Source organism: Chanodichthys erythropterus, chromosome 19 (assembly GCF_024489055.1).
Source record: "Chanodichthys erythropterus isolate Z2021 chromosome 19, ASM2448905v1, whole genome shotgun sequence".
NCBI classification, from domain to species: Eukaryota; Metazoa; Chordata; class Actinopteri; order Cypriniformes; family Xenocyprididae; genus Chanodichthys; species Chanodichthys erythropterus.
This window is the reverse complement of record NC_090239.1, coordinates 24,789,534-24,805,490: the sequence shown is the minus strand read 5'-3', so window position 1 is coordinate 24,805,490 and position 15,957 is coordinate 24,789,534. Positions and strand designations below refer to the sequence as shown.

The 15,957-nt window shown below is 33.7% G+C and overlaps 1 protein-coding gene across 1 annotated transcript in view; it reads left to right on the top strand.

Moving 5' to 3' along the window:
- Positions 1 to 9,537, top strand: part of pemt (phosphatidylethanolamine N-methyltransferase) — a 98,378-nt gene extending 88,841 nt beyond the window's left edge. Inside the window, exons 6-7 of the mRNA XM_067369679.1 lie at positions 5,437 to 5,511; positions 9,151 to 9,537. Coding sequence (XP_067225780.1) covers positions 5,437 to 5,511; positions 9,151 to 9,205 — 130 coding nt within the window. The 3' untranslated portion in view covers positions 9,206 to 9,537. The remainder of the gene's footprint in view (positions 1 to 5,436; positions 5,512 to 9,150) is intronic.
- The last annotated feature ends 6,420 nt before the right edge of the window (positions 9,538 to 15,957 follow it).

Here is a 15,957-nt window from a genome sequence, read left to right as displayed (position 1 = left end):
CTAGTTCAGCTCATCGACTGTGATCCGTTTCTCAGCATTAGATCGCTGTTATGAAAGTCATCAAGGTTTGGGCCGACATGAGGATGAGTAAATGATGGCAGAAGCTTCATCTCCCACCACATTAACCCAGTTTCCCTCCAGTATATATTATTCCCTATATGAGGCTTCAGCTGTGTTGAGACTGACTTTCTTTTTGCAATGAAGGCAGCCATTTTCATAATGACCGTATCTATATCATGTTCTACTGCGCCCAGCGGCACAAGCATTGAGACGAAGGAACTTGACATCACTGTTTTAATTAGATAGTCCGGTTGTGATTGGCCGAAAGAATGTGATTAAGCCAAATGACTCAAATCAGATGCTTGTGAAGAGCATGTAGGTAGTCATTTATTAAAGGGCACACAAAGTCAAATGTTATTACCGACATATTCAGTTTAATGAATATTTCCCAGAAGGTTATATAATGCTCTTCGGTGCTCTTTAACATTGCATAAAAAAGCTTGCATTTGAAATGAGTTAAAGGAAAAAGTAAAATCATGCCATATCCATTCTTTTGAATAAGTTAACTCTCTATTAGGGGAAATGTAAGGTTAAGCTGAAAAGAATATGAGTTTCGTTGTTATATTTAAAAGTGAAACAGATTCTTCTTCCAACTCTGCACGTGAGTCCTATTAATTATTAAAATCAAGTCATAGGCTATTTTCATGCTTGTTTATATACATGTCTTCACTAATGAATCATTTTCTGCTTTTTAATAATTCACATTTCATTGCAAATAACTAGGGTGAATTAGACACCACTCTGTCTGTTTCATCAGACTCTCAATGGCAAGAAATTTGTCTCAAGGGACATAAGTATGAAGAACAAACTACAAAGTTGATTGAATTTCAGACCGTAAATGTGAAGAGTACAACTCAAATGATCTGATTACAGAAGGGAACTTTAACCAGGTCACATTGTTTGTGCTTCATCAGTTTTAGCTAATAATTAAGAGGATGTGAGAGGTGTCGCCTCTCCGAGGATAAGAATCTGTCAGGGAGAGACAGATTCTTTTCTTCATTTCACCCAATAATCAAAAGAAACAACTGTACATTTTGTATAATTTTATTATTCTTATTTATTTAGTTAGTTTTGTTTTGTTTAGTTTAGTTATTGTTGTAATTCCCATTATTCTCAGACATCCAGCCACCTGCGAGGAGAATTCTGGAAATGTTGGGACATTTTTTAAATTCGAATGAAATGAAAACTAAAAGACTTTCAGATCACATGAGCCAATATTTTATTCACAATAAAACATAGATAACATAAAAAATGTTTAAACAATTTTACAATTTTATGCACAAAATGAGCTCATTTTAAATTTGATGCCTGCTATAGGTCTCAAAATAGTTGGGACGGGGGCATGTTTACCATGGTGTAGCATCTCATCTTTTTTTCAAAACAGTTTGAAGACATCTGGGCATCAAGGTTATGAGTTTCTGGAGTTTTGGTGATGGAATTTGGTCCCATTCGTGCCTGATATAGGTGTCCATCTGCTGAAGAGTTTGTGGTCGTCTTTTGTTTAATGATGTGCCAAATGTTCTCTATAGGTGAAAGATCTGGACTGCAGGCAGGCCAATTCAGCACCCGGACTCTTCTATGATGAAGCCATGCTGTTGTAATAGCTGCAGTATGTGCTTTTACATTGTCCTGCTGAAGTACACATTGGCCTTCCCTGAAATAGACGTCATCTGGAAACTTTGATATACCTTTCAGCATTCATAGTGCCTTCCAAAACATGCAAGCTGCCCATAATGTATGCACTTATGCACCCCCATACCATCAGAGATGCTGGCTTTTGAACGCTAATGACATGCTGGAAGGTCTTCCTCCTCTTTAGCCCGGAGGACATGGTCTCCATGATTTCCAACAAGAATGTCAAATTTGGACTCGTCAGACCATAGAACACTTATTAACTTTGAAACAGTCCATTTTAAATGAGCCTTGGCCCACAGGACATGAAGGCGCATCTGGACCATGTTCACATAAGGCTTTCTTTTTGCATGATAAAGGTTTAGTTGGCATCTGCAGATGGCACGGCGGATTGTGTTTACCGACAGTGGTTTCTAGAAGTATTCCTGGGCCCATTTAGTAATGTCAGTGACACAATCATGCAGATGAGTGATGCAGTGTTGTCTGAGGGCCCGAAGACCACGGGCATCCAGTAAAGGTTTTCACCAAGAAGAGTAGAAGTCACAAGAAGAGAAGTCACAAGACTTTATTGTTAATTCAAACATTTTATATAGATAATTACGTGTGTTTTGATAGTAAGTGTTTGATTTGTTACTTAGAAGCTCGTTAATTTTATTAAATTTGGGTGGCAATTCATGTTATATTCATTATATTATAAAAGAGATAGTAAAGACTGGACAAAATTCGGTATTAATGTGTGCAAAGTGTTTATTGGTTCATGGTGAATACATTCAGTTAAATGTTTATAAAGGTGAGGTCATCTAGTGTATTTTGTTGCATAAAAGCAACGCAACACATATTCTGATTCCTTGTTTGACGTCCTTAAAGTCAATCCATCAAACACAATATGCTATTCATGCTTTCTCAATCTCTTGCCTTTATCAGCAGAATGAAATAACAGTCTGTGCCATTACATACTGACCTGCTGAATGACGACAGCTCTTGCACTACTTCAGGCTAATAGTCAGACTCAATGGAAATTTCATTTTTCATGCATGTTGCCTTTCAGTGTCAGCACTCGATACATAATTCAGATCTTAAATGTGCAAAGTCCTCGAGGATGAGTGTAATGATCTAGAACTCACGCTGAGCTCCTCATTCACACATAATGACGTCTCTGTGCAGTTAAAGGTAAAATCTGATTCACAATCAAGTCAGAAGTACCATCGCTTTACCAAAGTCATTCAAGCCTCTATATGACATTTGAACATGGATATATCTTCCAAACTACACATGCTACTGAAATAGTCCTTTTTCTAATTATTAGTTTCTTGTATATATCTGTTGATTCAATTTCTGATCTCAATTCACACAAAAATATGGTAAGTAAGATTTCTTTTTCTTGAAAGAAAGTAATACTTTGCATTAAATTGATTGTGTACTTCTATTTCAAATAAATTCTGTTTCTATTCATCAAAGAATCCAGAAGAAAAAAAAAAGAAATGTATCTTTTCGAGCATCAAATCATCATATTAATATGATTTCTGAAGGATCATGTGACACTGAAGACTGGAGTAATGATGCTGAAAATTCAGCTTTGATCACAGGAATAAATTACATTTTAACATATATTCACATAGAAAACAGCTATTTTAAATTGGAATAATATTTCACAATTTTTACTGTATTTTTGATCAAATAAATGCAGGCTTGGTGAGCAGAAGAGACTTCTTTCAAAAACAATTTAAAAATCTATCCTTCCTCAAATATTTGAACGCAGCGTATTTTTAAAAACCTTTGCATCATGTTTATGACTTGTTGTTTATGGCCTTAAGGTGCAAATAATTACACCTAAAATGTATTTTCTTCATGTTTCCTTTGCATCTTTTCAGATTTTTTCTTATGATGGCACCTTTGGTTGACAAAAAATGTGTGACACTGGCCTTTCTGTCAAGCATTTGTCTGGTCGTATTACATTATCACTGCAGTTGTTGCATTGACGTACAAATGGTTTTCAGTTACGTTTTTTATCAAAAGGTGCTTTCATGAATTCAGAAGAGAGGAGAATACAACAATATGAGCAGTAATTGACAGTATTTTATGCTCAACAATAGTAGAAATCAGGTCAGGTGAGACTGAGACCAAAATATGCTAGGTAACAAGCCATTTTTATTATTTAATGTTGATACAGTCAATGCTTTTATAATATTGATTACATTCAGTAAGTTGCATAAAGTCTAATACAGTGCACTTTTAACTTTTTCCACAAGGACAGCAAAACATAAAAAACAAAATATGGGAGGTGTAAATGAAATATAATGTAATCAAGAAAAAATAAATGTTCACCATGTTTTTAAAAATAAAATGTTCATAAAACTGTAAAGTTTGGTGTAATTGAACATCATGCTACTGAAAATTTCCAAATCAGTGCTTGAAAAAAAACGCTTTTGAAGGCATTTATTGTAATTAAAATCCACAGATGCAAATAGATAAAGTGCAGTAAAGTAAAGACTTTCCACTAAAGAAGCCCAAAATAACCCAAAATCTCAAAATTGACCAGTGCATGAAAAGACAATGGTTTAGCCCATTGTTTCTCAGCTGGAAGGTTTGATCGTGGAGTGTGTAGTCAAAGAAACAACAACAAAACTTATTTCTAAAAGTTTTTTCTGATGCAAGACTTTTATTTTGAAAGACGTGCATGAAAGCTGTTGACTGTTCTTCAAAGACTTTGCTCTTCTGTCAGACAGAATGCATTTTTCCATAGTTTTTCTACATAAACGCACTAGACAGACGCATTTGACCGTTGCGCTCGCGTCTCTTGTCTTTTACAGCGTCTCGCTCATGACATGGCATTCTAAAAATGCAGCGAGTCCCCCCAAATAATTAGAAATGGCCAAATACCCCCATTGCAAAACACATTTGCAGCTATTGAGCTGGGGTACAGGTAAGGTTAGGGAAAGCTTTGATGGTATGGGTAGGTTTAAGGGTAGGGGTAAGGTGTAAAGGATGGGTAAACAGTGTAATTATAAATGTAATTACAGAAATTAATTACAGATGTAATTATATGCAGGTGTTTTTAAAATATAAGTACATTGTAAAACCATGTATGTACACAATAAGTGCATTGTGTCAAATGATTAATTTAAATGTAAGTACATAGTAGTTAAGGCCAATTAATATAAAGTGGGACCGAAATGTTGAAAGACCGACAGTAACATCAGTGATGCAAACTACTCGACTTTTTTCTCAAATATGCTGAATTGTGAATTGTAAATATTCATTTTCATGATTCATGTAATTCCTGAGTGTGATGAGACACTTTTACGTTTTCGACATATTAGGCATACAAATAAAACTAGATGTGCATATTTTAATGCAAATATTATTTGCAAATAGATTTTTTCCCAACTGGACCTAGAATTTCCTTCACTGTTTTTTATTTCTGCTTTATAAAAAAAAAATAAAAAATTGGCTCCCCCAATGTTCAAGACATGGTTCCTGCCTTGGTATTGTGTATTTAGCATGGTAACTGGTTTCTGTAACCTTAAGCCAAAATTCAGTATTTTTGATGACTGTGGTGGCTCATACTTGGTACTTGTGTGTGTGTTATAAATTTGCTTGGTTCAAATTCCTAAAAATTTGGGTCGTGGTTTAATGACTGTGGGAAAATTTGGGTCCTGTGGCCAAACCGGTTAAGAACCGCTGGCTCAGTCTGTTGTGTCTTACCTTAAGTGAATATGTGGTGTGTTTTTCTCTTTGCACTAGGAATGCCAGTCCTATAGGGGTGGTCCTGACCGCAGTGGTGGGCGTGTCCTACACAGTAGCTATTGCATATGAAGGGTAAGTGTGTTATCAGTATCAGTTTTCACTCATAATCCATTTGTTCTGTGTCATGAAATGGTGAGATTTGTCTTAAAGCTCAACTCAACCTTTTAAAATCAACCAGTTAAACCAAAGTGCATTAACATAATATAATGTTTATAAAAAACAATAAATACCCAACTCTAAAATCTTATATCTATATTTAAAACTTAGTCAAAACTAAGGAATAGAAATGTGCTTTTAAAGCAGATTTAAAACTGTCCAACGACTTGTTCCAGAGTTTAGCAAATACATGATCCCCCTTCAATTCAACAACGAGGGTCTTTCAACAGAAGTTGGTCAGATGACCTAAGTACTTTCGTAGGAGAGTAAGGGACAAGAATGACACAAAGATACTGAGGTGCAAGACCAGATAAACACAGGGCAAAATTTAAAAATCCATTTTATGGGAAGCCAGTGTAGGGACACTTCTGATTCATTAGCCGCTATAGGGAAATTACTTGTAGAAAAACTATTTGCACTACAAACCAGTTTGTTTATGATATGATAATTAATTTGGCAAATACCAGTTTGCAGTATCAAGAAGCATAACGGATTGCTTCTGTACAGAGAAAATAGCTGGAAGTGAATGACCGCATTCAAGTTGCAAATGGCCACACACAGTATTATGTTAAAAATAAAATGGATAAAGTTTAAAATGGATAAAGTTTATCCTTCAAAAACAGTGTTTTTGCAAAGTCTGAATTACAACCCACACAAATGTGCTGCTCAAATATACAGTTTTTTCCTTCTTAATTCAAAAATCAGCTCAAATCAATGTGTGGTCATGAGTTCAGACATATGAAAAACCTTACAGAAGTGTTTAAGAAGCCATTTATGCAGCTTAGTTTCAATAAACATTTTTTACAATGTTTTTTTTTTTTTTTTTTTTTTTTTTTTGAAAGCTACAGATTGTTTTAAAGATGTCATAAAATCAAGAAATATTTTTTAAGATAATAACAGTAATAATAACAATTAATTTGGTCTCTTCTGTCTCCAACTTGAATTGAAATAGCTTTTATTGGTTAAATCAAACATTTTAAATATAAATAATTCCATAAAAGCATAACAAGCAGTTTAGGGGGATTTAAGTTAGTGAATTTATTAAAATTCTAGTGTAAAGTTTGAATGAAAGCAGTGCAGATATGGAGTAAAATGCATGCTATTGGCACACACCCAGTCTGAGATGCACTAAATTGATGGAAGAAAGGTCAGCCCACTCAACAATAAAAAGGTTAAGCAGAAAACCTGCCAACTTCTATAGTGATGGGAATACATTTTTTTCCCTTTCCTTTTTTTTTTTTAGACAGGAATAAACGTGGGACTAAAACACTGTAAAGTCTCTATGGCGACAGGAGGCTGTCACAGAACTGAACTTTAATAACACTAAAACTAAAACAACAACAGCTTCTTAGCAGTCTGGTCTGAGCATACAGACCGATAATGATAGGAGAGCAGAATGAGCTGTCTAATGCGCTAAATTAGACAGAACTCTGTCTCCCACATAATCACAGGGCGCCAACACCGCTTTAAACCAGAAAGTGAAAGAAAAACCAGCCAATGAAAATCTGTTCTGTGATTTCCTCATGAGTGGATCCACACATTTGATAAAAATACAGATGGAGGTACACTCTAAAAAATGCTTGGTTAAAAACAACCCAAGTTGGGTTAAAAATGGACAAACCCAGCGATTGGGTTGTTTTGACCCAGCTGTTGGGTTGAATCTTAAACCCAACCTGCTGGGTAGATTTATTTAACTCAACTAATGTTTAAAAATTACTTTATTGATCACTTAAAATGAACCCAAAAACGAAATTAACATTTATTAATATGTTTAATTAATAATAATTAAATAATAAACATGTATTAAATTGCTTTTTAATGAATGTTCACCTTTTGATATTATTGTTGCCTCTAGTAATTATGTGTCTGATTTTTAATCTCCAACATATTTTGGGCTCATTTTAAGCTAGCCATATAGTCATTTTTAAACAATAGTTGAGTTAAATAAAACTACCCAGCAGGTTGGGTCAAACATTTAACCCAACCACTGAGTTAAAACAACCCAATCACTGGGTTTGTCCATATTTAACCCAACTTGGGTTGTTTTTAACCCAGCATTTTTTAGAGTGTACAAATCAGAATAATTAGAGTTAACTAAAACAATAAACCTTAACTCAAATCAAATCAAATATTAAAAATTAAAACATATTTCTCATTTCCATTTATTTTAAGTTGATGTACTAAAATAACTAAAACTAAAACTGAAATAAAATGAATAAAAAACTATATATGCATTCTTTTTAAAAGGTAGTAGCATCATTTGGAACTTTCTATAACACTTTTTATTTTTATTTTTTATTCTATTTTATTATTATTATTATTATTTATTTTATTTTTAAATAATGTGTTTAATTTTTAACTTAATGTATGTAACATTAAAAACTGTATTTAGACTATTATGTCCCAAATCTTTATATATATATATATATATATATATATATATATATATATATATATATATATATATATATATATATATATATATATATATAAACATTAATATTTTTAATGTTTTTGAAATAAGTCTCTTAAAAATACAGAAAAAAACAGTAATATTATTACAATTTAAAATAATGGTTTTCTGTTTTAATATACTTTAAAATATAATTTATTATCAGCATTTGTCAGCATCATTACTCCAGGTTTCAGTCACATGATCCTTCAGAAATCTTTCTAATATGATGATTGATTATTGATGTGGTTGTGCTGCTTAATATTTCTTTATAACCCGTGATACTCTTTTCAGGATTATTTGATGAATAAAAAGTTTTATTAAGCACTTATTTTAAAAGGTTAAAAAGGAAATCTTTTGTAACAATATACACCGTTATAATACCTTTCAAAGGTTTGGAGTCAGTCATTTTTTTCCTTTCTTTTTGAAAGACATTACTACTTTTATTCAGCAAGGATGTGTGATAAAAAGTGTTTTTGTTGTTGTTTTACTTTTATTTTGAAAATCTTTATTCATTAAGGAATCCTGGAAAAGTATCACAAGTTCTAAAAATTATTAACCAGCACAACTGTTTCCAACATTGATATTAAATCATCATATCAGAATGAATTCTGAAGGAACACGTGACACTGAAGACTGGAGTAATGATGCTGAAAATATTTTAAAGTGTATTAAATTAGAAAACCATTATTTTAAATTGTAATTATATATATATATATATATATATATATATATATATATATATATATATATATATATATATATTTTTTTTTTTTTTTTTTTTTTTTTTTTTTTGATCAATAAATACAGGCTTGATGAGCAGAAGAGACTCTTTCAAAAACATTAAAAATGTTTATATAGCCTAATGAGTAGACCATAAAACTGCGCATATGTTTTCTTAACATTTTATGATGGTTAAGCCCCTCATTTCACTGACAATTAGTAGTGTCATCATTGACTAAGAGTTGCAGGCCTTATTTTCTGCCCTATTTCTGCCATCTCTTACACACACACACACACACACACACAGGGTGTCAGGCACAGGCTGGTACGCTCCTTGAGATTTATGATGTGTGTGTGTGTTCACCTCGTCATGTTTGCAGACCGTTCACTGAGGAGATCTATCGGCAGAGGAGCCAGCGCTGCAAGCACAAATAAAGACGGAGCGCGCTTGTGTAAAGATGACACCCAGATTCCCGATCCGCAGGAGCGCTGCTGACACTGCAAGCTCCTGGCTGCAGACCGGTGGATATATAGCACATAGATCTTTAACACTACCGCAATGTTTAAACTTTTCTTTTAAATGCAAACTGTGAATGCAATGACAATCTTCAATTGTAATCTGTAGTTTGCTCTTCATTGACATCATGTATCGTAACCATAAATGGTTGTTTTTATTTCCTCAATCCATTCCTAATGCACGTCCAGACTGAAAGCAGCTGTTTTCGGGTCCATTTGATTCATTTTCAGAGATTGAATGTACTTTGATCTGTTTAATGTGAGGATTCAGGTTTTTCTTTCCAAAGGTGAAATAAATGGATGCTTCCTGTTTTGTCTTTCAGTATGAAAACATTCTTCTTCCTTTTCCTTCTTACTCTAACAGATCAGGGATTCCCAGACATTTCTGTTAGCGTGATATAGAATACCACCTGAGAATATAAATTAATATTTCAATAATTCACCTTTTTTTTACCTAATTCACCAAATTTACCTAAATAGTAATTAAAGCCAAAATATTAAATGTCACAGATGCATATTTACTGAGTAATCCAGTATTTTGAACTCAATCACAATTTTCACTTTAGATTAAAAAAAAAAAAAAATGGCAAAAAACACTTTTTATGTTTTTTTTTTTTTTTTTTTTTTTATCTCAAGTTTGCATGCCTGTAACTCAAGAAGTATTAAAGATATCTTAATATCCTTTTAAATTCTGGTTCTTGAAAACTTTCCTTTTGATATCTTCATTTCGAAGGCCCTCAATGGCTTAATCCCAGAGATATGGAGATCTTAATGTGGCTCCAAGAGTAAATTGGTAAATTGTGAACATTTTCAGTGATCAAAAACCAAATGTGGATCACTTTGCACACAGCTTATACTTTTTGCATTTAAAGAGGAATATCTGAAAAATAAAACTAGAAATGTATCTTGTTTCCCTCTATCAAAAGAATTGCATAAAACATAACCCTCTTGAGTAACAAAAATCCACTGAAAATAGTTAATTAACTTAATCTCATAAGTGTATTTATAAGAATCTATATATGAATCAGTTTTAGGGATATTTAGAATATGGGATTTTGTTCATTTTAACAGCGAAGCTACCAAGATTTCAAATACGCAGCATCGTAACTACACATTACCGCATTGACATCTATGAGATTAAACCATATAGGGCCTTAAAAATGAAGATCTTCTTTAAATCTTAAATCTTCTTTAAACACTTTAACTATCAGCTGTTTTTACCTACATCAGCTGTAGTTACCTACATTTGGTTCTTGACCGTTGAAAATGGGTAAAATTCAACAATCTGGACATACATTCACATATTGAGCTTATAGAAAAGTTAGATATATTTTTAATTTGAACTTTCTTTAGATATTCCTCTTTAAAATAAAATCAGCTGTCTGCAAAGTTACCCACATTTGGTTTTTGATCACTGAAAATGTTCACAATTTACCAATTTACTCATGGAGCCACATTAAGATCTCCATATCTCTGGGATTGAACCATTGAGGGCCTTTAAAATGTAGATATCAAAAGGAATGTTTTTCAAGAACCAAAATCTAAAATATTAAGATATTTTTAATACTTCTTGAGTTACAGGCATGCAAACTTGAGGCAAAAAGCACAAAAAAATGCTACTCAGAGAGTTATGTTTTATGTCATTCTTTTGATAGAGGGAAACAAGATACATTTCTAGTTTAAACATTATTTATTCTTCAGATATTCCTCTTTAAATGCAAAAAGTATAAGCTTTATAATTCTTTAAAATAAAATCAGCTGTCTGCAAAGTGATCCACATTTGGTTTTTGACCACTGAAAATGTTCACAATTTACCAGTTTACTCACGGAGCCACATTAAGATCTCCATATCTCTGGGAATAAGCCATTGAGGGCCTTCGAAATGAAGATATCAAAAGGAAAGTTTGTCAATAACCAGAATCTAAAAGGATATTAAGATATCTTTAATACTTCTTGAGTTACAGGCATGCAAACTTGAGGCAAAAAAACAGAAGTGCTTTTTGCCATTTTTGAACTGTCACTGCATATAATGAAACAAAGATTGATAAAGTCAACAGATTTTACTAATAGACCTACCAATCGCTGTGTGAAAATAAAATAATGATGCTCCATCTTTCTAAAGTCATTTTTATACCGCTCTAATTTGGCTCCAAATCTCAGGTGAAAATGGTCATTTTGACCTGTCTCTACAAAATAGTGGATTACTCAGTAAATATACATCTGTGACATTTAATATTTTGGTTTTTATCACTATTTATGTTTATATCTACAGAAAAAAAAACATTAACAACTCTGATTGAGTTGACATGGAATGACCCATTTGTGTTATTTAACATATTTAATAATTGCAAGTTTGTGTAATATTCTGAGTTTGCATTTCACTGTTTTTATTCATTTTGAGGAATTCTGAATCAGTTGTAGTGCAAGTGAGATGAGTAAATGGCATGCATGCTCACATTTAGTCTAGAACTACAAAACAATGTAACTTGCGTTACTTATTTGACTAAGTAATTCAGATATGTTGTTGTAAATTTAAAAGTAATGCATTACTATACTAGTTACTCGAAAAAAAGGAATTACATTGTAATGCATTACTCCCAACACTGTTTAAGACTGAAAACTTAATTCTGAAACACTTGACCCATTTAGGCCTATAAAAACGATGTGTATATGGCGTTTCCATGCTTATGTTGTTTATACTAAGAACACATTTATAAACATTTACACAGAAATTAGTTCTGTGTTGTAAGAATTGTTTCTATATAATACATGTAGTTTACAGCTTTTTTGGCAGTGGACTGGTGTAGTTAAAGCATGCACTAGCAGGCGTGCAACACTTTTGAAGGTCCACTACTAACTATAAGTAACTTTGCAAGTACATGACAACTAGCAGTCATTAGTGTATTAGTAGACTGTCTGATTAATATCTGCTGACACTTTATTTTGATGCTCCCAACAGATACTGACTATAAGTAGCTTTGCAAGTACATGTAAACTAATTCTACTAACCTTAAACTGTCAGTCTACTAATACTCTGAGTTAGTTGACATGTAGTTTCAAAGTTACTTATAGTTATTAGAATGTCTAAATAAAGTGTAACCTCATGGTTTGACATGTTAACCAGTCAACCTTTTACCTCTTGACCAAGCCAAAGGTCTATTGTTACACAAAAACAGACTCAAAGATTTTGGGGTTGCTTTAGTCCTAAAGGATCCCATGAGCCGTCTGCTATTTGACGTCGTCAGCATGATAACACAACCGAATCAATCTGCTTGAACCTCGTGCAGATCTCAGACGTCATATCTCTGCTTGACAATCTCTCTAAGAAAATATTACACATGGAGATGTTACATAACACAGGCTCCAGATCAGACTGTGTTTCAAAAAACAAAGTAATCAATCCATTTATTTGCGCTCTGTGCCAAAAATCGTTTTCTGAATTTCTTGTTATATACAATGGAAGAAAAGGGATCCGTATAATATATCCATTTGCATGCAACAATATTTAATGTTGTAGTTATCGGGTTTCCTGCCAAACCCGCTCTGTGTTGTCTTACGGTTTGTTTTTGGTTCTTTTATGAACTGGACTGGCTTATCTATAGGCTTGAGGAATAGAAATGCATCCAATTTTATGCTTTGTTTCTTCTTTAATTTATGCTGTAATAACTTTTCTCTTCCTCTGTTCCAGTTCCTGTTCATTCATGTAAACTATAATATTTGACCTCTGAGTCCTCCTCATCATTCAGCTCAGAGGATGTCTAGATACGATAGAGTTTCCTGTGCTGCTCAGTCTCCCACGCCATGACAAAACAAAGCATATTTCACCCGAGTTGTGAACTTGCAGTCATTGCAAAGTGTTAAAGGCTAAACAATCTTCTTTTGCATTGTTTTTTACTGGCTTCACACAAAAACGAACCGCAAGACCAGTGCAGATTCATGCAGAAATTAGCCGGTTTTAAGATGAATCGATCAAAATGACTCACAAAGACCTGCATAGTTTGAATCATTTTAATGAGCAACTCACAGAATTATTATATAATAACCTTCATCTGAATTTTGATAACTTGTTTTGTGTTATACCTTGTGAAAATGAAATACACTTTAGCATACTTTAGAGTACTAATTAAAAATTAAAAATAGGGATAACACTTTAGTTTAGGGTGTAATTCTCACTGTTAAAGGGGTCATGAACTGCGTTGTTTTATGTTTCCTGGGGTGCACTTATAACGTTAGTATGCTTTTTACATCAAAAATGGTCATAATTTAGAAATAAAAGGCATTTTTCCTACCCTAATTTTAGTCCTCTGGTTTGAACACTCTGTTTTAAGGGGCGTGTCTGCTGTGAGACTTCAGTGTAAACGCCCACTGTGATTGGCTGACATCTTTCCATTTGAAATAGCTAAGTATTACTCTCGAAAACTTTCAGCACATTTTTACTATTGCAGCTCTCAAGTTTAACTAATCGTGAAAAGTGTTGCATTACATTTAGATCTATGGCATTATATTTAGATCGTGGCATGAAAGGTTGCAGTGATGAACATTGTAGCCAATCACAGACATGAAAGCAGTGATCTCGTCATTGCAACTCAATTTCTGCACACTAACGAATGCTTTCATCATAACTAACAGTGCAAACTGGATGTAACTAAGAGATTCGTTGATTTAAAGCAGGAGTTCTGGTCTCAGTCACTGATAAACTCACGCTGTTTGATTGACAGCTCCAGCGATTGTAAAGGGAGCGTTCTTTGATCACTTTCTATATATAATTTAATCACCGTTTAAATTAAAAAACAGATTATTTTCATCCTCCTAGGAGAATTAACATGAAGTTGAGCGTTTAGTCGCTGGTTTGATTTACTGACACACAGACAAAGATCATCTGACTGTACATGAATCATTTATATCAGATCAGGCATTAGAATGAACACAGTTACTGACATGTTGTTGCATTACTGTCGAGTCCATATTGTAAAAGTCTGTTTGCAAAGCCTGCGCCGAAATGCGATTGATTTACCAAAGAATCCAGAGTGAAATGAACCGAATACAAATAAATAAAGCTCAACTGAGACATTCACATTGTTGAAAATAAATAAGCATATTCCTGCATTAGGATCCTTTGAAAGGTAATGTTATTTTAGTCCTGCATCGCTCTTCTCTCCTCCTCATCTCACTGACACACCAGTGGGCGGGGCTAGCATTACAATTCTTCTATTCTTCTACATTTCTTCTATTTTTTATTTTTATTTTATGATTTTAATAAAGTGTATTTAAATAAAAATAACATGTTACAAAAGCATATCCAGGTGGGTCTTTTTCCATGCAGCTACTGCTTTTCTATAAGAGTGTTATACAGACAGTAAAGGTCAGTTATATGACTGCACTGACACTTTCTTGCACTCGCATTCATCTCTCTCTCTCTCTCCTTACGCACACTTTGCCCTCATCCTCTAATAAACTCTTATGGATTAAATTACAGCGACATTGACATACATGCATAAATGCATACTAACAATCAAACCTCTCAGGGTCATCATAAATGTCAGGGCTCAGGTCTGAACGTTTGATTGTGCAGGACTGTAATAATGACCGCTGCAGGCTCCTACATATTTTATTAGTCATTTAGCCTTATTCAGACCACTTATCAAGTCAAGTTCCTGGGAAAAGCAATTTTAAACTCAATTGCAATGCATTTAAAACCATTAACTCTGAATCATGACTTAACCTATTTTAGTCCATAACATCATTGTGTATAATATTTTTTCTATATGATAATAAAGGATAAGGATTAGTTCACTTCAGAATTAAAATTTCCTGATTTTTCCTCACCCCCATGTCATCCAAGATGTTTATGTCTTTCTTCAGTCAAAAAGAAATGAAGGTTTCTGAGGAAAACATTCCAGGATTTTTCTCCATATAGTGGACTTCACTGGGGTTCAACGGGTTGAAGGTCCAAATGTCAGTTTCAGTGCAGCTTCAAAGAGCTCTACATGATCCCAGACGAGGAATAAGAGTCTAATCTAGAGAAACCATCAGACATTTTCTTGAATGTATGTTAAAATGTAATTTATTTCTGTGATCAAAGCTGCATTTTCAGCATCATTACTCCAGTCTTCTGTGTCACATGATCCTGCTGATTTGCTCCTCAATTTATACATTTTAAGAGGAGTCCAGATAAACCCTCAAAATACTCATCTTCAGCATTCAACTTGAAAATGCCCTTTATCTATACACAAAGATTTGAAACTTCATTGTTGAGTATGAAACAGCATACCTAAACCCTCTCTGATGAGAAATGAAAGATGAGTGCAGCACTCCACAGGCTTTTGGACGCATCATTTGAATGTCGCGTTGTAGAAATATTCAGAGTTCTCTCTGGTTGTAAATGTCATTAACACTCAGTGCTCATCATGGACATCCAGAAAGTGTGTTGGTTTATAGGGGTCCTATTTGCACAGGTTTTTTCTCTCTTTCTCTCATTTATGGCCCTTCTTCTGTGTGTCGTGCATTGACTTTCATCCATTCTGTACTTTGAAACAGAACCATCGCTGCTGTTTAAGGCCAAGTCTTTGAGGGCGATGGAAACGATGGCAGATGCATGCTGGTATTTCTCTCTCTCCACACTTTTGTTTCACTCCTGTAATGAGCCGAAGCTGTGTGCATTTCCATACCAG